The 24,551-nt window shown below is 31.9% G+C and overlaps 4 protein-coding genes across 11 annotated transcripts in view; 1 reads left to right on the forward strand and 3 right to left on the reverse strand.

Moving 5' to 3' along the window:
* Positions 1-1,113, reverse strand: part of LOC140431214 (uncharacterized) — a 42,791-nt gene extending 41,678 nt beyond the window's left edge. For 4 of the 5 annotated variants that reach the window (XR_011949641.1, XM_072519146.1, XM_072519142.1 and 1 more), the window contains exons 1-3: positions 859-1,113; positions 666-755; positions 464-586 (exon numbers count right to left, since the gene is read on the reverse strand). Coding sequence is in view for 4 of the 5 variants with exons in the window: in XM_072519146.1 (XP_072375247.1) it covers positions 464-586; positions 666-755; positions 859-870 (225 nt within the window). In the remaining variant the exon portion in view is untranslated. The remainder of the gene's footprint in view (positions 1-463; positions 587-665; positions 756-858) is intronic. The other variant, XM_072519143.1, reaches the window with a different exon arrangement.
* Positions 1,114-2,208: 1,095 nt separating this feature from the next.
* On the reverse strand, positions 2,209-7,899 carry LOC140431210 (uncharacterized). 2 transcript variants are annotated; one of them, XM_072519138.1, is made up of 4 exons: positions 7,673-7,899; positions 6,196-6,391; positions 5,593-5,911; positions 2,209-3,246 (listed from the first exon to the last, which is right to left on the reverse strand). In XM_072519138.1, the coding sequence occupies exons 1-4, from the start codon at positions 7,802-7,804 to the stop codon at positions 3,132-3,134; spliced, it is 762 nt and encodes a 253-aa protein (XP_072375239.1). In that variant the 5' UTR covers positions 7,805-7,899; the 3' UTR covers positions 2,209-3,131. The 2 variants fall into 2 exon arrangements, with proteins under 2 accessions (XP_072375239.1, XP_072375238.1); XM_072519137.1 differs by having other exon boundaries at positions 2,209-3,269; positions 7,673-7,898.
* A 260-nt stretch (positions 7,900-8,159) lies between these two features.
* On the forward strand, positions 8,160-9,078 carry LOC140431191 (small ribosomal subunit protein uS2m-like). Its single transcript, XM_072519113.1, has 2 exons — positions 8,160-8,313; positions 8,367-9,078. Exons 1-2 carry the CDS (start codon positions 8,217-8,219, stop codon positions 9,014-9,016), a joined length of 747 nt encoding a protein of 248 aa, XP_072375214.1. The 5' UTR covers positions 8,160-8,216; the 3' UTR covers positions 9,017-9,078.
* Positions 9,079-9,232: 154 nt separating this feature from the next.
* LOC140431190 (dehydrogenase/reductase SDR family member 7-like) overlaps positions 9,233-24,551 on the reverse strand; it is a 44,965-nt gene continuing 29,646 nt past the window's right edge. Inside the window, exons 6-8 of one of the 3 annotated variants that reach the window (XR_011949639.1) lie at positions 23,404-23,461; positions 23,114-23,259; positions 9,497-9,624 (exon numbers count right to left, since the gene is read on the reverse strand). Coding sequence is in view for 2 of the 3 variants with exons in the window: in XM_072519110.1 (XP_072375211.1) it covers positions 9,421-9,624; positions 23,404-23,461 (262 nt within the window). In the remaining variant the exon portion in view is untranslated. Of the gene's footprint in view, positions 9,625-20,844; positions 23,260-23,403; positions 23,462-24,551 lie in introns of those variants that run through there. The other 2 variants (XM_072519110.1, XM_072519112.1) reach the window with 2 other exon arrangements.

The raw sequence follows: 24,551 nt of genomic DNA on the forward strand, positions 1-24,551 counted from the left end.
ATTTAGCATCCACTAAAAATATTTTTGTATGTATTCTGTAAATTATGCATCCATTGAAATAATAACCTAAACCATTAAAACTTCCACTATAAACAGAAATTGTGGAGGATGTCTTCTCTTATTTTTAGCAGTCCCTTTTTGATTATGTTTATATGATTATTGGTTTATTATTTATATATTATAGTGGAGATAAACAACTAAAAGTTAACAAAAAGACAATGGATTAGTATGTTGTATTCAGAGCTTTATTTGAAGATAATAATGAAACGTAAGTTTGAGCCATTCTTTTAAATCAATTTAGAAAATACTTGTTTCTATGCTCTATTTCTATACTGTTTCTGGACAGATCCTAAAATAGTTAACATAGTCCTGCGAACCTTTACACACCAGAAAGTCTGAAGGAAGTTGGAATGAAGTATCAACTGGTAAATTTATAATTAATGACAAGAAAAAACAGATATACCTTAACTTCCAATTGATTATAGACGAAATTAACCACAACATCATCATCCATTTTCAGCATTTCAGTTAGTTTATCGGAAATCCAAGGCTTGATAACGTCCAACTGTACTTTCGTCATATCCACCTGTAATATACCTTATTAATATAACTCTATTGTAACTTATATTAATAATATAAGTTACAATAGAGTTATAATTACTTACCTGCTGACTCAGGCAGGGGTGAAATTTCATCTGCTTTAGAAGCTTCTTCTCCTTGTCACTGAATCGGTTGTCCTGATCGGTGTTCGTACCCTGTATAAAAATATCCATTCATTTAAGGCATACAATGTTGGATTACATTAACAAAGCTTGCAACTACCTTAGTTGAATTTTATTTTCAAACATTTATACTTACCGTATACATCATTTAAACGATGGTGTGTAATTAAATTTCAATATAACAATACAAATATCTACAATGTGTGGTAAAATCGCATGGGTGTTTATTACAATCTTACATATTATTTTTAAATGAAAATTAAATCTTCTTTAAATTTAGTCTAAATATGATCATATCTACACTTTTTCGGTGAGATATTTATTGATAATATTGTATTGTTCGATCAGTTTACAAAGAAAACAGTTTCACTCCTTACAGACGCGAATATTAAACAAAATGGCGCTATGACACTTGCGTATTGCGTTCTTTCCTTCCTGAAGTCAAATTGACAGATGACATTTGACAATTAAGACTTATCAGAGTATAAAACAGCCACCGGGATCTATTTTGATTTTATACATAATCTTCAAGCCACCACGCATTATTTTTTTTTTCTTTTCAGTTTTCATCCATTTAACGTTGAACATACAATTTTAGGCCTCATTGTAGTCCGTTCTCATCTCAAAAAGTGGCTCTTTTATTCATCCCTTAAGTCGACTTTACACTACATGATTTTATCATTATGACAATATCATGAGATTTGTTATGATTCCTCGTTTCTGTTTTAAAAAATCGTGTTTACACTGAATAATAAGTTATGACTTATGATATAAGTGAAAATGAGGTTTTATTGATTTTTCTTTTTGTTTATGGTCATAGAGATATAAGACACAGTATTAATAACTATTAGGTTGGAAAATACATCTTTGCTTGCATTTACAGCTAATAATAAGAAGAAAAAGATCAGACGCCTTTGGGCTCCCAGGTGGCTCTTACGAAGAAATAGTGGACAGGGCATATCAAATTTAGTGTTTATATTATACCAAATTAAAAATAATTAATAAAGAAACTAAACTAAAATTATGACTAAGAAGACTATAAAATACTAAACTAAGAATAAAATAAACTCAATAAATAATAAAAGAAAAATACGACACAATAGCACAGATTAGACAATAGGCTCAATATCAATGCAACAAACAAAACATAAATAAATAAATAAAGGATGTTGTCTCTCGGTAAGGAAATGTCGCTGAATTGACATAAGAATAAGGCGCGATATTTAAATATGTTGGTGTTACCGGTATTATTACCGAAAATCATATGATTTTATCATGTGGAATAGGTACAACCGTCCTATTCTCCTGTGACAAGCTATGACGAGCCGCATGACAGTGCTTATGACAAAATCATGTAGTGTAAAGTCGACTTTATTTCCTGAATCAGAAACCTTCTTATTCAACCAATGTTCCTTATTGTTCTACACTCCCGGTTCATAAATCAAGAAAAAATAATTGTATGAACTTAAATAATAATACTTGAACAGAGAATTTTAGAAACAGTTTATTTTGAATAATTACAACTATATATCTAAACTAACCCATAAATAAAAGAACGTTACCACTAAATATTAGCAGTAAAAAGGCCTTATATAAAATTATACATTAAAAAAATAAAGTCACGCAGTGGCGTAGTCAGAAAGGTATTATTTAGTACAAAATTTATGTGTACCTATATATACATATCTTATATTACAAATATTACTTTTCGTCTCCAACGAATCGTTCCTACGTCAGAATATGCATTTAATAATAAAACTAGTTAAGTGATGGTATATTATATGTTTACATTTACTTATTATATTAAAGGAAGGGGCACAAAGGAACAATTTATATATATTTTTAGTAACACTAAAAACAAACATAAGACAAATAAAAATCTACAGTGTAGAAATCTCCTTTTTGTGTTATTTAAGCATTTTTAAGGCAAATTGTATAAGCATTTGGTCTTCACTATAAAACACCAAATGGACAATGAAAAAAAATATGTTCAATTTTTCACATGAAAAAGGATATCAAATGATCAGAACATTATGTTATAAGGAATAGTAAGAGAAATGGGAGGGCAAAAAAAACAATTTGTAAGGAACAAGTACTCGAAATAAATTTAACTAATAATCTTTATATTATAAAGCAAAACATTGTTTTTATATACACCTACATAATACAATATTTCATGCTTAAAAGTCAACCTCAGAACACTGTCGCAAAATGCTAAAAGCATCGATATAACATGATTCAGTCATTCTCCTACGCATAATTCATATAAAACCTTCGCCAAATACAAAGTAAATAAAAATCTAACATAAATAACACCGTCAAATGTCCTTTTTATCAACCTCGCCGTCCTGTTCCGTCACTGGCTCGGTTTCTTGTGCGACCTCTTCGAGATTCTTCTTTTTGAACCACCTACCACCAGTGTAGCCAGCTATTGCGCATGTCACTGCAGCTACGCCGCCTATCTTGAGACCTGCGACGAGGCCAATGGGCCCACCAATCATGCCACCTAGAAACGCCCCTGTAACTGGATACGCCACTGCTTTTAATCTACAAATTTAAAAAGCCTCTCGTCAGGGTTAGATTTAACCCAGAGGTTATGATTTAGTTTGTTAATGGAAGTGGAGATTAGTTGATGCAGTAATAACAAAATAATCATCGTTGCATGTCATATATTCCATGGAGTTATATGCAAATGATTTATTTAATACTAGCTGACCCGCCAAACTTCGTATCGCCTTAAAATTAAATAATGTATCAAAGTGCAATAAGCTCCTGTTTCAAGTCTGAAGTAACAAAAATCTACTGCTAATGAAATAAATCAGGTCGAGCTGTTAATAGCGACTTTACTTGCACCACAAATTGGATGTTAGGCATGCGTTTAGTTTGTCCACAGCAGTTAATTGGGGAATAATCTCATTGCCATATATTTTCATCTGATATGTTGAAACTTCATTGTTATTATTTGGAGCCGCAATACCAAAGTTGAGCCGCAATGACAAGCTATGTCATTATGTCAATCTATCAATACTGACATTTATTTTGTTAATCAATGCTTTCTTTGTTAGTCATAGTATGGCACCGTCTGTTACTTAGTTATATTGCGATTTAAAATGACAGAAAAACTGTTTTCATCTCCGTTCATTCAACTGTTGCAAACCATCTCCCATAATAACAAATACAACAAAAAAAGAATTATCTAATTTGGTTCAATGGTTCTGAAGTTCTGCAAATAAGCACTGTTGCAAAAAAATATTTAGATATCTTTTAGAACATTTATTTTGTTGTATATTCGCTCTGTGCGTGACTGACGCGACACCTACCGCCTTCATCTGACAGTTTTGGAGTCTACCAATTTTCAGGTTAAACATATGACATTAATGACATATGTTTGACATTGTTAAATACAGGCGAAATTGACAATTATTAATAATTAACTTTTTAACTATATTTTTTCAGTTTATGTACAAAATAAATGTAGTATTAAAAACTGGGTTTCTCAAAATTCATCATAATATATCTTTTTAAGCCCAAACGGAAAAGAAAAGTTAAAAATCTAGTACTGGCAAATCAAGTTTTTCACGTGAAAGAGCATATAATTAAAAACAGTAATAGTAAAAGTTATGATATAAAAGTCATCAGGCACTCTGCAGTTAGCTTGAAGCCTTATAAAATATCATTTAAGGTAAATTATTTAAATATTTCCTATTTTAATTGCATAAAAATGATGTTATGTGATATTTACTTTTTCATATTAATCACACGGATCCATCTTTTTCTTTTCTCTAATTTATATGTAATCTTTGGAAACCTATAAAAACTACACTTGCTATTTTTGCTATTATTAGCACAATTAAATACGCAATATATATTTGCACACATTTTTGATAAAATTTATGCGTATAAAGACTCCAATTGTGTCATATTTCGCCGCTACGCACGCTGGCATCGTTTCAAGGTACCCCTACCATGGTCACGCACAGAGCGAATACTCTTGGTCTTCGCCTTTTATGAATATCAAACAAAGATACTGATGTTTGAAATTGTCATTATCAAATTTTATGACTTAATATTTTTTGAATAAAGGTAAAATATGACATGTTATGATATTTGTTTTGTTTTAGCTTAAGTTTATGATGAATTTTCGCAATGGGATTGAAAATTTGTAATAAAACTAGATACTATTCTAAGAAATTCTATTGTACTCATATATCAAGAGTATCAAAATTATGTCATCATATAACTTAAAAATTTTTAGAAATTAATAATCCAATAATTGATTCATAAATGAAAGATGATAACTACTGACCCAAAAGTCTTTCTTTTCGGAGAGGGATAGGGCAGAGGAAACATTATTCCCAGACTGCAGGGTTACACCTGGTACCCGATGAGTATTAAACTGCAAAAGGATTGGGTACAGGAATATTCAGTAATAGTGAAAATTCAAACATAGGCAGACATTCATGCAATCTTGCACTGTGTAAGAGAAATAATAGATATAATGCTTTGAGTAGCAGATGTACCAATGTAAACTCAGATCACTACCTGGTGGTAGTAAGTAAAAGAGAAAGAATCTCATACATCAAAAAAGGCTTCCATAAATGAAAAATAAAACAAAATAAAAAAAAAGAGCAAATAATATACAGAAAGTATAAAAAGAAAACTGAAAAAGCAACAAAAACATGTAAACAGAAAAATTGGCATACAGAAAAAGGTAAAAAAAAACTAAATAACCATGGTTTGATGAAAAGCTGAAAAAAGTATAGGCAGCTAAGGAGGGAAAAAAGAACACAAAGAATTGTTGAGCTGATGAAAAATTTAGAATGACTTAGTACTACATAGTATGAAAAACTGAATTTTAACAAAAACTTACTTGTGGGCTTTGGCTAACTCTTTCGATCCAGATTCTACGTTTTCCTGTGCACTGTCCACATCATTAGCGATCTGATTAACAAGATCAGCTTGATTATCTACCATTTCGTTAAGATTTTTGTAAATTTCGTGCAGGTCTTCAACATCTTTGTTGATACTTTCCACTCTATTCATCTGTTCTGCTTTCTGTTTCAACCTAAGTTCATCCATATTTTCTTGGATCTGTATCTGGGACGCTCCATCGAAAGGTCCTGCATTTTCTTTTTCTGATTCTTCACTTGATTGACTAGATATGATTTGATTAACTGCCTTTTCTAACTCTAGAAAATATCAAATAAGATACAGAGTGACACTTTTTTCGCTGTTAATATTTTTATTCCCGTAAATAATATGGATAATCTCGAAAGGCAGGTCAATTTTGTTTTCGAGGGAGGAGATTTTCAGTGAATATTTTTAGACTACAACATTGAAGGGAGGTAAAACAGCACATGTACCACTTGACTTCGTTGTAGAGTAGAACAAAATGGGATTAAAGATAATATACAGAAAAAAAAACTGCCTGATAATAAAAACATAGTATCACTGTAGTACCCTTCTAACTTACCTGAATATCCGCTAATTAAATTTAAAATAATTTTCCTTAATGATAATGTCTTCATATCAAATTTATCTAAGTCTTCATCCTCTACTTGTGTCCTTAATGTGTCTAATTCGTACATAAGATCTCTTAATTGTCTAACATTTCTCTTTTTCTCTTTGATTTCTTTCTTCAAATGGGCATGATCACTTGCTGACATAAGCTATAAAATAAATTGTATAAATATTCTGTACTATAACAGTATTCTTTTTTTTTATAAGGACACTGGAGGAGAATAAATTGCAAAATAATTCTTTATTCAAATTATCTTTACATGTTACATTGGAAAAAAATAAACTAGGTCTCCTTTATCATGATAACTTTGAAAGAAAAATAAATAATTAATTAATATGTGGGGACAGTACCGAGCTTTTTACTGGTTTTTCATCATCTTTTTCTACACTCTTCTCCACACTTTTTGGAGTCATTAAGATCTATTTACGTCTAAAATTCTGAGTTAGGCTCAAAAATTTTAAAATTTCATTTTAAATTATGTTTATTTTGGTGTTTTTATTTCCACTTCAGAAATATTAATATAAAATATATTATAGTAAAAAGTATCTGAGGCTATGTGTAGGGGCTTTAAGATATACTCCCATTGATTGCTTATATTCTGAAGCTGCAGCTACCTAATTATCGAACATTAATTCTGATTTCAAAATATCTAAATAAAATGTTGGGAAGAAAGTAATCTAATAGATAAAAAAATCCATATGTAACATTTAACAGATTTAACTTAAAGTATTGGAAGCACAAACAATTACTGGCTTTAATTGAAGCATATTTCATCATCCAACTTTAAATAAATGAAAAATTTTGACACTTTTGGTATCTATAATCTAGTGTATTAATCTAATAATATTTTTGAAGTAGTATCTACTCCAAGGTATATTATATTCACCCAGGTTCTTCTTCTAATGAGAAAAATTGAGTTTTATTAATGAATATATGGACTCATCTATACTGGTTGCTTTTATTCAAATAACAAAAACAAACCTAAGACAACAGTGTTGATTGTTGAAAAAACTCAATTTTCGAGACACCGTTAAAATAGTAGCAAATAAAAATTTAAATGAAGGGTACAAAGGCTTGCTAAAGGTTGTAAACAGTCAAATTTAAAATTGTATGCAAACAGCACCAAATTAACAGGAAAGAAAAAGAGTACTGAGAGGCTTCTGTATAACAGTGCTCTGAGAGATATAAGTAATCTTAATACAACTGAATAAGTTACAAGTCCGTATAAGTATACACAAAAATCAAAATAATTATATTTTTAAGAGCTGTAATATATCATTTGACTAATTATTATTTTATCTACTTTGTTTTTTTTTGCAAAATGACAGTCTATATTTAAACATATAAATATTTATTAATGTGAGAATAATCTTTGGCCTTATCACTATTTTAAAAGAGTGCAGGAATGATTAAGTATGATGGTACTTACTTTTTTAATAGTTCCTTTGTATTGTTCATACACATTTTGATGATGGGGGATGATTTCTTCAGAAAATTTGGCTAGGGGCACCTCAATTATTTTGAATGGTTGTTTAATTATGCAAGAATTTAAAACGGACATTGTGAAAAACTCTCATATAAACAACGACTTCTTTTGTAATGTTTTGATTAACAAAAATTTTGAGCGCATTTCTCTTGACATACTGAAATACGTTCTTCTTTTTTATTATAAAACTGACATCTCGTGTTAAAATTACATTTCCTTGTTATAACACTTCTTAATTATTATTTTACTACTTACTGATAAATTATAACTTTATATTTTATTCCTTTATGTAATTTAGTCAGAAATTGCTTCAATATTATACTATACTTATAAAAGAAGGAAAGTTTATCCTCAAGGACAAATTTTGGGATGTACCACAGCCACCTAAAAGGTGGCTATGGATGTACACAAAATTAGTCAAGTTAATTAAAATTAACCACATTTAACCTCTTTTTTTTAGTAAATTTATTATTTAAGTTAAAAAAAAATGTTAAATCGAATTCCAAAATCAACGTATGTAAATTTAAGGAAACTTTGTAGCTCAACGCAAGTCAAACAACAACAAATTGTACCGGAAGAAAATAGTAAGTTGAATTTCTTGTAAAATTACTTTAACCTACCTAAAATTTTGTTTCAGCAACAAAATGTATGAGGGAAGAAGTGTTGAAACATCCAGATTATTTCAATGTACACAATTTGTTTACTGTTAAGGATTTGTTTGACGCAAGAGTTCATTATGGCCACAAAGATGGATCTTTAGATGAAAGAATGCTTCCCTACATATATGGCAGTAGATTGGGACATATTATTTTCGATTTAGATCAAACAGCTGAATATTTAAGGAGGGCATTGAATGTCGCAGCCCATATAGCTTATAAAGATGGAGTTATTCTGTTTTTCTACAAAGGAGCACAGAATGCCCACTTAGTAGAGAGAACAGCATTAGAATGTAAAGAATTTGCACACACGAGGTTTTGGAGAGGAGGAATATTTACAAATTCCACAAAACAGTTTGGTTCTATTACTAGACTACCAGATCTATGTATTTTCTTCAGTACACTGAACAATGTCTTAGTAGAACACACTGCGGTTAAAGATTCTGCTAAAATGTTAATAACCACTATTGGTGTTGTAGATTCTAATTGTAATCCCAATTTAATAACTTACCCTGTACCTGGCAATGATGATTCTCCTTCAGCTGTCGAGTTATATTGTAAAGTTTTTAAACATGCCATTTTAAGAGGCAAAGAAAAGAGGAAGGAGCATATAGAGCAAGGGATTTATTAAAATAATTTATGTATAGGTTTAGCTTTTAAAATATAAAGTGACATTAAAAGTGTTGATTTTTTTTATACAGTATTTATTTTACCAATGTATTTCTGAAGTAATAAATCCATATAATTCTGAACACAGGCCTTATTCTAGATAATAAACCCATTTGGGGCAAGTATTAAAAAAAATGATTGGAAAGGTCACAAAAGTCCCTAATCTCTTAAAATTGGTGATATAACATGAAATTTCTGAGCTGAATATACAAGGCAATAGTGAGGCAATCATGTGTGAATTTAAAAGGGATAGATAGGAAAATAATGGACAGTGATACAATAAATTTATTTTATATAACCTTTAACAAATAAATTAGTAACAATGGACAATCATTTATTACTGAATAAAGCCATCTTAGTAGCAAATCAGAAAATTGGTAGTTGTGGTACTATTCCTCCAAAGTAATACCAGCTCGTAATTAGCTTCCTGAAGGTACCTACTTGTTGACGAACCGAAGATTGAGTCTTGAGCAGTTGCTTAGCATGTTTTTGGGAAACCAGATGCTTAAAGTAGTAGGACACTAATCTCAGTTGATGACGGTACCATTTTCGGATCCATACAGTATACAGCTAATGAGTGGTAGAAAAGGAGTAAAGGATAGAGAATAAGTACAAACATCAATGTGAAAAGTTCTCAGACTAGTAGTGAAAAATGAGTTTTTTTATATAAAAAAAGAATTTATTTTTCAATGTAAATTGTACTACACCAAATTATTTAGCTAAATAAACTTTTACCAATGTTTTTTTAATAATCAGTCTCTCTAAAGTGAAAATCTGGTATCATTATTTAGTTGAGTCGAAACACTGTTCAAATGTGCCTTTGTCAAGATTTAGGAGCAAATTAAAATCTGTGACCCAAAGCGTTTTTGCAGATATTTTGATATTGTATAAATATTATTTCACATTTGATATTTATTGTCACAAAAAGCATGTAAACATAAAAGCAATATCATTTGTAGCTGCGTCATCAATGGTAAGTCGAAAACTTTTCACATTGCATTCTATAATATATTTATTTCAAGACAGTTTTTATTGTGAGAGGATTGTCGATAATTATTATAGTTATTTAAAATGAGATTTACTGATAAAGTCTCTCAAAAGTGTTTAATGAAAACAAAATGTTATTACTCAGACTATACAATAGAGCATTTTCGAAAAGTGCTTATGTCACAAATCCATTTGTAATAGAGACCAATTTTCATTATATTGAAAACAAATAACCTGCGCAAAAGTTCAGCCTGATCGGTTAATATTTTCTGCTGCTACCAACCAGTTGGAAAAGTTTAAATGCTAATTAAATTGCTTTATACTTACAGTATAGGTAAAAGTTTATGGTCGGTATGGACCTTACATGAGATGGAGTGAGAAACACCTGTTTAAAAAGAGAGAAGTATATTAGGTCCGCCCTTTAAATATCGCCGAAAATACATGAGTGGAAATAATAAAAAAGGGGAAATTCAACGTTACCAAACTTATTGGTTTTATTTGACCTGTTGTCTTTTTAGCATTTGGACAATGTTCTAAGATAATCAAATTTGGGCGAAATGGATTTAACTGGCAGCTTACTATTTTTTATTTTCAATATGCCACAATTTTACTTTACAATAAGTGTAATATAACATTTTGATTTCCACTTCGGAAATCGTTTTATATAAATAAAATTTATTAATGATTCGTATTTTAAGTACGATTTCCGAATTAAAAATCTAAACATCAAAATAAGCTTATTTTAAAGTCAGATTGTGCCTTATTTCCAATAAAAATAATAAACTGTATATAACGCCACAAACTTCATACAAAATTATTTGGCAACATCTCGTGGCGCGTGGTCAAAGCTCCGAATCAAAGTAGGGACACAGGTAACGAACGAATAGAGGTGGGTCATTGACGTATTCAGAAAGGAACTTACTCTATCTCTTGAGTTTTTTTAGTAGATCCATTTTAATAAATAATAAAAGGAAGAATGAGGTGTTTTAGAATCGATTTGGATGCGCAATGAATTTCACAGTATTTAATACATACAATAAAAGAAAACTGTTCGAAACATGGTTGAAATTCGAATTAAAATATACCTACTCCATCTTTTATTTTCACTCTTAAGTATTTTTTAGAATGTGTTCATTAAAGTGTTTTTCATAAAACCTCTACGCAGTAAAAAATTTAGAAAGCTTATTTCATGGTCAAGAAGAACAAATTCAAATTTAATATAAAGTGGAAAAAGTGGCAGTTTTTTACTGGTAGCAGCAGAAGATATTGACCAGTGGGACTAAAAATTTGCACAGGTTATTTTTTGAAATATATTAAGATATTAGTATATTCGTCTATGATAGACATATTGTCAATTCAATGGCATCAATAAAATATATTATATCGATGGTCACTACTATACAAGGATCTATTGATACAAAGTCAGCACAGCGGCTGCTGCCAGTGTTCATCATTAGAAAAAGGGGTAGGGTACGTTATTAAGGTTTGAAGGTTTTTTTTTTTCGTGCAAAGCAGTGCCCAAAAGTACCATCAACGTTGGTACCACCAAAGAAGATAGACGCTTATATTCTTTGGTACCACCAAAGAAGATAGACGCTTATAGAAGACCAGTTCAAATGGGCGATTTGGTTACGGTTTAAGAGGGTGGCTGCATAAACTCACAGCGTGGTGCCGTGGCCGTCGGCTTAAAACTATCTTGAAAATTTCATAATGAAATATGTAGTTAGGGGGAAGTGGGAAAGGAGTACGAACGGGTAACTTTGCATCTACGCCTAAACAAATTTCGATGCCATTGATTTGCAAACTGTCTTTTTTTTTTGTTTTTTCACAATAAAATCTTTATTTTCAATATATTAAATTGTTAAATTTTTAATTTTAAAACTTAAAAATGTATGATATTTACAATATTCAAAGTATTTATTTTTTTAATTGTATAACTTTGAATTAAAAATTGGTTTGTTCCAACACAACGAAAAACCGTCACATAACTTTTTATTATACTGTTTTTCTGCCCAGAAATTAACGAAATAATTTTAAAAAATTTCAATTTAAAAAAAAAGTATTCAATGAAACTTTTTACTAAATTATGAAATTTTCCATTTCGCCAAAACTTCCATTTCATCTATAATTTTTCAATAACAACAAAAAGCATTCCTGATTTATTTTTGAAATAACAAAATAAACTTTAACAGTACATTTTAATGAATAGTACCTATATGTGAAAGTTTTTACGCTGTATGGGTACTATTTAATCTTGTTTTAAAATAACAACTAATAGTATCTAAAACATAATTTTCACAATGAATGAATATTGGTGAAATTATTACAATATAGTCTTAAACTGATTTATACTTAAGATTTGTACATATTTCAATTAAAAATTTGAATTATAATAATTTTTCTAAAAAGATTAATTTATTAAAAGTTAAAATAATATTATTTTCTTTAAACAATTTTATAAAACGCAAAAATTTAATCCTATTCTACGACCACGCGGCATCTACATATAAAAATATCTAAAGTTGCATTTATTGCCCCACTCTTTCATATTTTAGAAGCAAACCGCTCCTTAGTGGTACCACGTGCAACACGTGCGTTCCACTCGTCCCACTTTTCTTTATCTATGTCACATCTTTTGCTATGCTCAAAAATAACAGTGAAAAATTCTTCTATAAGCGTCTATATTCTTTGGTACCACAGTGCTGTGCTGATCAGTCAGCATATAACGGTTCCGTGGAGACCCGTCGGCATAGAACGGTTCCGTGGATAAATATAATTTATTGTTACCATAGCAACGAAGAATAACTTATTAAACGTATCTGTGTAAAGATACATGTCAAAAAGTCAAACCAGAGATGCACAATAAAAAATGAGACCGAAATTGAAAAATTGTGTTGAGGCATCATTAAGTAGCTATATTTGAAGGTGTTAAAAGGTAAGCAGATTTACAAAAATATGCTTATAGTAATATAATAGGAGAATACATTATAGGTGGCCAGTCAAAAAGTGGCCGCAAATAGTTTTAATTCAATTACTTAATGGTAATTAATTTTTGAACAAAAAATTCGTTTATTTATTTTTGAAGTAGAATATGCTGCTCATGACCTATATGCATGATTTTTATATCAAATTAAAGCAATTATTAATATGATAATATAAGGTTGCCTGAGAAAAAGTGGTTGCAGATTAGGGTTGCCAGCTGTTAAAAACGCGAGGTATCAGATAAACTAAAAGAGAGCTGGCGAATAATACTACTGGTTTGACATGACTGGTGTCAGTTGTGTGAGTTTTAAAGCATGCGTCGATAGATAATGGGTGCGTTGAGACGACCTCTATCACACTACCCGAGAAGCGGGTAGTGGGTAGGAACTCCTTGGATTACCTTGGACACTCCTATCAGGGAAAATGAAGCAGTCCCTGCCCTCCACAGATTCCAGGTGGTCCCTGACCCGGGGAACTAGTACCTGTTTAGGGTTCCTTGTCCAGGGTTACGGATGAAGGCCACAACGGCAATCACGGCAGAGAAGGATACCTTTGGTACGACGAGAATAGCGGAAGTGGCGACCCCAGATTTTAGGGCTAGAATAAAGTCAATTTTGACGATCGCCGGTATAAGCGATTCCACTCACCTTGCCAACGGTCTCTGGATAAAGGGCGGATGAGCATACGTGAGACAGGGCACTCTTTTGTCCTTAGGGGGGAAACTGTCTCTAAAAGGCGGATGAACAAAGGATGTCAACGGCATAAGAATACGGCAGGCAATGGGAAACCACCGTATTAAAGTTCCCCAAGGATATCCCAAGAAAGACAAGGATGGAAAAGACATTGCAAGCAACGGCCCTTAAGTCCGTGTCAGACGGTCAAATATTTGATCAAACTAGTTTGACCAAACAACAAAATTGACAGCATATGACGTCACATCCTGAGTTTGATCAAATCCTCTAAAAATAGAGGATCTTCTATTTTCAAGGTCAGTTTGATCAAACTTTAATTTTGATTGGTCGAAAAATATCTAAAGTCAAATGACAATCAGCAGTTAGACATAACGTATTTAAATTAATTTCCTTTTTTCTTTGGTTGACAGTGTGTGGTTTATTTGTCTTCCTATCTTGTTATAAAATAAAAATAAAAATTTAAAATATCTTGCAGCCAGGAACAAGTTTCTACATAATTGATTTATACCGAGAAAGAAGCTGTTTATATAATGTCAAACATCCATATTATTATAAAAATCCTTTCACCCTATTTATTTTCTTTGTGTATAAGAAAAATTAGAATCGTAAATAAACCCCAAGTAACTAATAAAATAAACAAAAAATACAATTAATTTCCTTGACATACGTCAATTTGATCAAATTTGAATGATCGTGTGACAGGTAGATTTTTAAAATTTGAACAAACTGTAATTATGACGTCATTACGTCAGTTTGCTCAAACTAGTTTGATCAAATATTTGACCGTCTGACACGGACTTTAGTCTGTAGCAGGCCTTAAGTGGCCAAGGGGTGCTAAGAATCTCCGCGAAGAAAAACAATGCTTGGAACCACCCAAAAGTGGGAAAAACCCCAAAGCTAAAACTGGGTACTTAACGTTAAAAGTCTTTACACCACCGGTAAACTAGACAACATAATACAAGAAATGGAACGATGCGAACTAGACATCATAGGACTTAGCGAAATCAGATGACCTAACAGTGGTAAATGTCCTAAAGAAAAAGCGACACTATATTATTCAGGAAATAACCTACCCCATCATTATAACGGAGGTGGATTTCAAGTTAACACAGCCTCAAACAAATCAGTAAGGAACTTCATGGCATACTCAGATAGGGCAGTACTACTACAAGTCCAAGCCGATCCTGTTGACCTTAACATTATACAAATCTATGCACCAACCTTGGACAAGCCTGAAAATGAAGTAAAACAATTGTACAGAGAGATTAAGGAGTTAATGAAACTGATCAAGAAGAACCAGACACTTATAATCATGGGAGATTTAGTTCTGTCAAGAAGAAAAATTAGTTATTGCTAATACCTGGTACAAACTGCCACCCCGGAGACTCTACACCTGGCAGTTAATCGGAGATACAGAAATGTATTGCAAGGAGTAAAAACGTACCCTGGAACAGATATCTATGCCAGATTCTTACTTTGGATATGCCGATAATATCCCACTGTATTTTAGTAAGTTCTTGCGAAAGAAAAAATTTGACAGCGGCTTGCGTTGGAGGCTTCTGAACGCTACCGCTTAGTCAGCTTTCCAGTCGCTGAGGTCATCTAAACGCACCCAATATTAATAATATACACATTGTAAACATATAATTAAAAATACACCTTTTTATTTTTTTAAAAAACAAACTTTACTTTAATCAACGTAATAACAATATAACGCGCTTTAAAGTTTGTTCAGAATAATCTGACACTAGCCATCATTGTCAAACCAGTGTCGTTACGTGTCAACGTTATATCATATTAAAAAAATTAGTTTTAATTGACTATAAAAAACATGCATACCTGTACAAAATAAATGAACGAAATAAAATGTTTGTTCAAAAATTAATTACTATTAATTGAATAACTATTTGCGCCTCTTTTTGACTGTCAACCGGTTATCAATGTATTGTCCTAATTTTAAATGTATGTAAAAAGGTGACTTTATTTAACTACATCGTGAAAGTAGTAATCTTGCAGTGGGATCTTAGACTATTAATATCCTTGGCTATAAATGTCCTTCGTATGCAACCGTCAAAAATTGAATTACAAATTTCAAAATAGGTAAATTTTCCATTGAAGATGAAGACCGATTGAGAAGACCAGTTTCTGTGTCTACCTCGTAAATATCGATGCAGTTCATGAGGTGAGGATCGAAGAATTAGGATAAAACGAATATCTGATCCTCAGATCCCCATATGTATAACAGGTTGCTAAGAAATTTTCAATACATCCTCGTATATTATATGAATTTTACCCTGTCAAATAAAATATCCAATCAATGTTTTTGATGTCAGAAAAATTAAAAACTTAACATGCTAGACTTTATCCTGTAGAAAGTTTAAAGGATTGGTTAGTTATCTACCCTCATATTTACAGTACCTAAAGGACCTGAGCCTCACCCACAACCTGAATCCGTCAAACTTCCCTCTCTAACACCACTAATCTTTATGTCTTCAGGTCAGTGACCTTCTTTCTTCCGGCTCATACTCTTGAAGAAATATTTCAGTTCTCTCGTTAAGAGCTTTCTACAAATCCGAAAATCTTTCTGAACCTTCTTTTTGTGTATCATTAATTACAAACAAGTAACAAAATCCATAGTTTAAAATCGATTCCGAATGACTAAGTGTAGAGGAGCTGTTACAGGCAAATTGTCTATAGGCGCATTAGTCTTACGAACATTGCCCTACAAAATAGTAGACAACTAAAACTATAGGTATTTACTTCTGGTCAGTGAAGTCTTTTAAAGTTTTCTTTATAAAAAGAAAACAAATTTTGCTTTTTATAGATTTTTATTTGATAAGTGCCAATGATTCACTTACTTGTAGCCTTCAATTACCCCATATTCCAGTTGTCAGAGACGAAAATGCCACTGAACCTCTACAAATCATACGAACAAGCTAAATTTTGCTGAAAATTTGAATTTTGGGGCTTCAAAAATATGCAAAAAAAGTTTACCACCCTCCGGCTTGCCCCTAAATCCCATCGTATGGGAGAAAAACGGAAAAAATCGATTTACCAAGAATCTGTACACCGTAAAAAAATGTTTCAAACAAAAAATGTACTACTACTTCCCGGCTTCCCCCTAAAACGCCCCATCATAGGGGGGGGGGGGGAACGGAAAACATCGATTTACCAAGAATTTGTACACCGTAGAAAAAAATGTTTTAAATAAAAAATGTAGCTGAGACAATTTTAAATAAAAATGTTTATTAGCACTTTTTGTGTAGAATGAACCGTTTTCTCAGAGACAACGCTTGAAGCGACCGGCGATTTTGAATGTCTTTTACGCGTGCGAAGTCAATTTTAAATAAAATTTGTATCCACTAGACCAGTGTTTCCCAAAGTGGGGGTCGCGACCCCCTGGGGGGTCGCCATGAGGTACTAGGGGGGTCGCCGAACATTTCCAAAATAAGACAAAAGCACCACTTTGTTAGATCATGTATTTTTATTTTAACAACGCCGTAAATAGAAATTAACAATTAATTATCAGACGAAATATAAAACTAAATATTAAAGTCCGTAAAAATAAAAGAGTAAAACAAAGTCAAATATTATAATCTTAATGAGAGCTATGCGCCTGTTTCTGTGAAACTAATCTTTCAAATCTAGGCTGTGTATTTGAGACACACACAATTATATCATTTTCAAGTACGAGACGATTTCTAACTCTTGTTTTAATGGCAGTCATAGACGATAAACTTAACTCACACAAATATGATGTTATAAATGGAACCAAACATTTTACAGCTTCACTCGCCAATTGGGGGTACTCCTGCATCTTTTCGGTCCAAAATTGGTCCGAGTTCTGGGAAAAAAATTGGAGCTTCAACATTACATCACTTGATATTTCAATAAGTTTTTCTTTCATGTTTATTGGTATTTCAACATGCTGAAAGGGATCGGCTAAAAACGGATTTAGTATCCATATGCAACTGTCGTAACTGTTCTGAATTTCTTCGGGGAAATAATCACAGAGCTGTTGTTTTAAATTGAGCAAAGTAACATGCATGTCAGCAAAAACTTGTTCAAAAATTTGTAGCACTGTAATTGGATACATTTTCCATAATTTCCTGAAGGCACTGGAATGAATCGAGTTGTTTTTTGCCAAGTGAGGTCGACCATAAATCGATTTTTCTTAGAAACGCCTTAATTTTATCTGTGGCTGTAATTATATTAATGTCGCGACCTTGTGAATTACTGTTCAAAATATTTAATTGCTCGAAAATATCAGCAAGGAAACCTAGTTTCAGAAGCCAAATAGGATCGGAAAATTGATTTTCATATGGGGACTTCTTATCTTTCAAATACATTAAAAGCTCTGCTCTTAAGTGAAATACTCTTTAAGACGTTGCTCCTTGAAAGCCACCTTGCTTCGGTTTGATAGAGAAGATTTTCAAATAAAGCACCCATGTCTTCGCAAATTTTTCTAAAAATACGGGTCTTTTCCTTTCATGGAATTTACAACTTTAATGATGGTTTTCATAACAGTCCATTTCAGGAGGTAAAGCTTTGGACGCAAGAGCTTCTCGATGTAAAAAACAATGTCTCCATTTGGCATTATTTCTTGTAATTTGACGACAAGACCAGATTTATGTCCTGTCATAGCTTTAGCGCCATCTGTGCATATAGCAATACATTTACCCCAGTCAATATCATATTTACTTGTACGTTTCACAAAAGTGTCGAGTAAACATTTGCCAGTGGTATTGGTCTCCAATGGGGAACAAAATAAAATATCTTCTTGAATGCCATTATTTGTATCATATCTTACAAACGTAATGAATTGGGTACAGTTAGATATATCTGTGGATTCGTCCATTTGAAGAGAGAAGTACGTGCATTTATTAAGATTTTCCACAACTTGCGCTTGAATATCTTCTGCCATATCACTAATTCTTCTTTGGATAGTATTATTTGACAGAGGTATTGTATTAATTTTGCAGCCTCTCTTTTCCCACATATTATATGTACCATTTCAACAGCTGCTGGAAAAACCAGATTTTCAGCAATTGTGTGCGGATTACTAGTTTTGGCAACACGATAAGCAACTTTATAACTTGCTAATAATGCTTTTTCATTAGTAGTGGTTGCCAAGGGAAAACTGTCTTGCTGTTTGTGAAGGACGTTCAGCTTTCTTTCAAAGAATTCTACGGGTTTGTCTTTTTTATCTGGATGTTTGCTATTTAAATGTCGAAGTAGCTTTGATGGCTTCATGCTTTCTTTTGACAAGACTTTTCCACAAATAACACATTGTGGTTTATTGAAAATAACGATAAAACCATATTTAAGATATTCATCAATGTAGAATCTGTTTTTCTTTTTATTGCTGCTACTGCCACTTTCAGACGTAGATGGTTCTGCACTTCTTTTTAAAAACTTATTCATAATTTATAATTTATCGTAGACGTAAATACGTAAACGGGAATACGTAAGTCGTAAAATATTTACTCATTACTCAACACCGCGTTCGCCACCATAGGCTGTTTGGATTCGAACTGAGGTTTCGTTGCGCATCGCCGCTTATATAAAGCCAAAACGAGGCTACGAGAACGTTCCAGAGTGCCATCTAGTAGCGAGCGCTTTCGCGATTATCATGGAAGAGTTTTGCAATGTAGACACAAGCTAATATGTCGCGGTGTACAATGTGCAGTCGACTTCTTATTATTTATTTTTATTGTAAATGCTATTCTGGCAGAAGTACCTACTACTAATTACTAGTGGGACAGATCGCAATCATTAAAATAATTGTATTAAAATAAAATAATTGTTTTTGATTTAAACTTAAACAGTAAAGTAAAATTAAATTTGAGAAACCATCAGATAATTGTAAATCAGGCACGCTATTTCTGTCAAATAATATTGAATAAATGAGTGGGGGGAAATTGGGGGGTCGCGAACAAATTTTTTAGCAAAAAGGGGTCGCGGTTTAGATAAGTTTGGGAAACTGCACTAGACGGTAAACATTCGGTATCCTTTTTAGAACCTAATCTTTCAAACTTATAACATGAAATTTTGGTTCTGAGCTTTGGCAACAAAAGTGAGGCATTTGAAATATGCCTAAAATACGCAGAATTTAAACTTTCACATTACAGACAATCTAAAACGTTTAAACTGCTTCTTTTCAATTACACAAGTACGTTTTTCGAAACTACACAATTTCAGTTACAAATTCCACCCAATACTGTTTTCCTCTTAGATTAAAGAAAGAAAGAAAGAAAAAAAGAAAGAAAGGGTTTTTTTAATCTAAGGTTTTCCTGGAAGCATTTCCCGCGACGTGCGATCGTTTGTAATGTAAATGTTTAAATTCTGCATTTTTTAGGCATATTTCAAATGCCCCATATTTGCTGCCAAAACTCAAAATCGAAATTTTATGTTATAGGTTCTTAAGATTAGGCTGTAGCAATGGAAATTCCATTAGGACCGGTCAATGAAAGTGACAAATTTTATTGATTTCATGAGATTCGTAAAATTGGCTAAAATTGCGCAATGTTTATTTATCAAACAGATTATAGAAATTTACATCATTTGCGGCAAAATACAAAAATTGCATACGAAAGCTGCACTCTTCACTCTTAAAAACCAATTTGAATTTTGTCAATAGGACACTCTGATCAAAAGTTATCGAATTTTTACCGTCGAGTCGATAAAAATTTTATTTAAAATTGACTTCGCGCGTAACCGATATTCAAAAACGCCGGTTGCTTCAAGCATTTTTTCTGAGAGAACTTCTTCTTCTTAAAGTGCCTATCCGTTCCGGATGTTGGCGATCATCACGGCTATCTTTACTTTATTTATTGCAGCGCGCAACAGTTCAGTGGTAGTCGTGTTATACCACTTTCGTAAATTTTGAAGCCAGGAAATGCGTCTTCTTCCCGTTTTGAGAGAACGGTTAATCAAAATGTTCTCAGCTACATTTTTTATTTGAAACCTTTTTTTCACGTACAAACTATATATATATATATATATATATATATATATATATATATATATATATATATATATATATATATATATATATATATATATATACATATACATAGCGAATAGGATTGCTTAGGACTAGATAATTAGACAAGAAGATATATATCAGAAATAGCCTTGATTTTATTGCTGTACATATAAATTACAATTGGTACTTAATACAATAGAAAAACTTCTATTTTAAAAAATCAGTCTTTACTTAAATAAAAATAGGTTAACTTTAACGAAAGTACAAGCTGAAAAAAAGCTCCAAATGTCAACCATGGAAATAAATATTTCGGCTTGGCAGTGTTGACATGTTTTTATAATGTATATGTTTTATGCATTAAATATAAAGAGAGAAAGCTTTAGAAAAGTTAATTTTGATTACATATATTCTATTATGAATTCTGCAATTTTTATTTAAATTAAATTTAATATGTAAAACAAGAACGAGTAAATATTTGTTTCCTTCGAGATTAATTGCAGTTAATTATCGGATAGATTAGCGGATAGATTTGGCAATCGTCAAACCACCAGTTTCCTAATTGTTGCAATTAATCTCGAAAGAGACAAATATTTACTCGTTATTGTTTTATATAAATTAAAAATTGCAGAATTTATAAGATAATATAATCAAAATGTACTTTCTAAAAGCTTTCTCGCTTAATATTTGAAGCATACAACATGCATTATAAAAACATCCCAACACTGCCAAACCAAAATATTTTGTTCCATGGTTGACATTTGCGGCAAAATTCAGCTTGTACTTTCGTTAAAGTTAACCCAAAAATAATATATACACTCATAGTTGTCGGGATAAGGAATACAATGAATATTATTTATTGCCAAAAAATATCTATAAAGCAGAAAGAAAAAAGCTCTACAAAAATCTACAAAGAGACCAATAGGTAAACAGACACGAAGGAGTTTCATTTTATTTATGTAAAACAATAATATAGCTTTGGATCGTTCTAAAATCTCCTTAGAATCTATCTACTCAATAAGAACAGCAAAAGTAAAAAGAAAAGTAAATACATATATAAAGAAAAATATTTGAATTCAAATTTTCTTTTATTTATGCACTAATCTCTTCCATACCTTATTTTAAAACGAATATTGCTGACTACGTTTTCTGTATTTTGCAGCGTGGAATAACCCAGACACATTCAGATCGGTTTTATCCTGGTTAATTTTCAGCCAAATTTTTCTTTTTTCCAATTTACTAGTTTCCGTCCAGTTTCTGTAGAATGGTGACTCCCTGATGACTTGTAATCACCAGCACGATACTCTTGTTTAAGATAGCTGTATTCTTCGAGTTAAATAGTTGCAAAGTTTCATCTAGCCGATTGGTTACATGGTCCTTCGAGCAGGATATATGCTAGTTAGTATACTCATTTATCTATCGGTTCTGCATTATAAATATTAGTAGCAAATATTTATACAATTTGAAAACATTGTAGTCTTATTTCATCGTCAAATCTTCAAGTTAATCCTGTTAAGTCGCTGCCACAACTTTCCTTCTTTTCAATTTACTTCTTTAGATGATGACCATTTATATGGTCCTTTAAACCAAATACACTTTAATAGACATCCTTATGTATTTCTACTGCATTATTGATATTATTTCCAAATAGCACAACTATTACAGTTTTACAGTATTACAATACAGTTTTAAATAATTGCAGCCTTGTTCCAAGCCGGCAAATCATCTATAAAGAAAAATGATTGGACTCAAATGGTTTTCACTTTTTAATGCTTTTTGATCTAGAAATTATTGAATAAAATCTAAAATGGATGAATTGCTTATGAAATTTATTTGCTATAAAGCTAAAATGCACAGATCGCCGTTCGCGGGCTACACATTGTCCTCACTTAATTTTTAAATGCTCATATACAAATTATCCGAGGTTTCAAAATCAGCCACGATTTTCCTTCTACCAATTTATACCTTTCCGCCAGGTGCTTCCAATTTATTACTATTATTTTTTATTATTACTAATTATTTCTTATTTTATGCTAACTGCTGATGTTATTCGAGCTGAATAGCTGCAAGATTTCGTCTGCTGATCATTTCCATCGTCCTTCGAACCAGATACACTCTAATAGACTCCTTTATAAATTATCATTAGTACGAAATAGCCTGATCCTGCATTATCGATATTAGTAGAAATAGTATACCTATTAGTGCAGTTTTAAACCATTGTAGCATTGTTCCAAATCGGCAAATCCATGTATAAAGAAAAAGTATTGGACAGAAATTTTTCTTTTACTTTTTATTGCTCTTTTTGATCTAGAAATCGTGGTATAAACTGTAAAATGAGTGAATTGATGATGAATGATGAAATGAATCTATACATACATTATTAAAAAAGAAAAGTTAAAATCTAATCATTTACCTTTAACCACCTAAATGAAAAACCCTTAGAAGAAATAGTACCATTAACAGATGAAGTGGGTTATGTGCATAAATAAAATAATTAATTCTACAGAAATATTAGAGTATCTACTTCTACACCCTCCACCTTCAGTCTCTGTGCATAGCCTGGAAAACAAAAGAGTGTTAGTAATAGTAAATTGTAGACATGCATAATAAATTCAATATACAACAGTTTTGTATTAATAAATATATTTTTTTACAAAAAAAAAGCAAGAAATAATAACTAATTGTATACTAAACTACATCTACCTCTTTTCTACCCTCTCGCAGTTTGAAAATTATTTCAGGCCCGATCATCTTCACACCCCTGAAAAATATAGTACATATATTAATATTTAACTCTTAGTCAAATCTAAACAATATACAGTCCATCCGCTGGATCTTTGCACAACTACTTTGTGACTTTAACAGTTACAGTTTACTCTGGGGCTATGCAGATTCGGATGGAAGTGGAGACGCAGTAGAAGCATGGGCAGAAACGAGTGGTCTCACACCAATCCATGATCCTAAACTTCCACCATCTTTTCAGAGCAAAGTTTGGAAAAGAGGATATAACCCGGATATCTATTTTTGAAGTAATAACCTCAAATACCGATGTACCAAAGTAGTATATGGCCCCATACCAAAAACTCAGCATACACCAATTGGTATAAATATCTTTCCAATTGTTAGACTACAAGCTATTCCATTCAGAAGGAAATTTAACTTCAAAAAGACAAACTGGCAAAAGTATACAGACATGCTAGATTCTGAGCTGCTACGTCTTGAACCAAAAGTAGAGAACTACGAAAAATTTGTAGAAGTACTCAAAAATGTGTCTAGAAAAGCTATGCTCAGAGGATGTAGACAATAATATGTTCCCGGAATGTCCAGCGAGTTCAAAGAACTAATGAGAACATACGAAACACTCTATTCCACTGACCCTTTAGCCAAGAAACGGTTGACTGCGGAGCAGTACTATTCCAACAGCTAAGTTAAGCCAGACAGGAAAAGTGGATTGAGACCCTGGAAAAAATGGACATGACACATAGTAGCAAAATAGCATGGAACCTTGTAAAAAACTTAGCGGTGATCCAAAAGAACATAAACCACCTTGCAAACCAAGTCGCTGCTCAACTCCTTATGAATGGAAGAACTATGAAACACTAGAAGAAGATTGGATTCCACGACGGTATGAACAGATTAAAAAACGGGAAAGCTGCAGGTGTGGATGATATATGCAGTGAACAAATAAAGCATATAACAAAAAACTGGATCTTGCAACTTTATAACACGTGCTGCAAAGCCTGCGAAATTCCAAAATTATGTAGGAAATCTAAAGTAATAGCATTGTTAAAACTAGGAAAGGATCCAAAAAATCCCATTAGCTACAGGCCTATTTCGCTGTGGTGTCACTT

Source organism: Diabrotica undecimpunctata, unplaced genomic scaffold (assembly GCF_040954645.1).
Source record: "Diabrotica undecimpunctata isolate CICGRU unplaced genomic scaffold, icDiaUnde3 ctg00000593.1, whole genome shotgun sequence".
Taxonomy (NCBI): Eukaryota; Metazoa; Arthropoda; class Insecta; order Coleoptera; family Chrysomelidae; genus Diabrotica; species Diabrotica undecimpunctata.

Bases quoted from the DNA above. Each gene is read 5' to 3' on its own strand.
- LOC140431210 (XM_072519137.1), bottom strand. From the start codon at position 7,804: ATGTCCGTTTTAAATTCTTGCATAATTAAACAACCATTCAAAATAATT. The intron at 6,392-7,672 runs GTAAGTACCATC...TTTATTTTATAG, and splicing joins ACAAAGGAACTATTAAAAAA to CTTATGTCAGCAAGTGATCA. The intron at 3,270-5,592 runs GTAAGTTTTTGT...TTAAATTTGTAG, and splicing joins GAGTTAGCCAAAGCCCACAA to ATTAAAAGCAGTGGCGTATC.
- LOC140431191 (XM_072519113.1), top strand. From the start codon at position 8,217: ATGTTAAATCGAATTCCAAAATCAACGTATGTAAATTTAAGGAAACTT. The intron at 8,314-8,366 runs GTAAGTTGAATT...ATTTTGTTTCAG, and splicing joins AATTGTACCGGAAGAAAATA to CAACAAAATGTATGAGGGAA.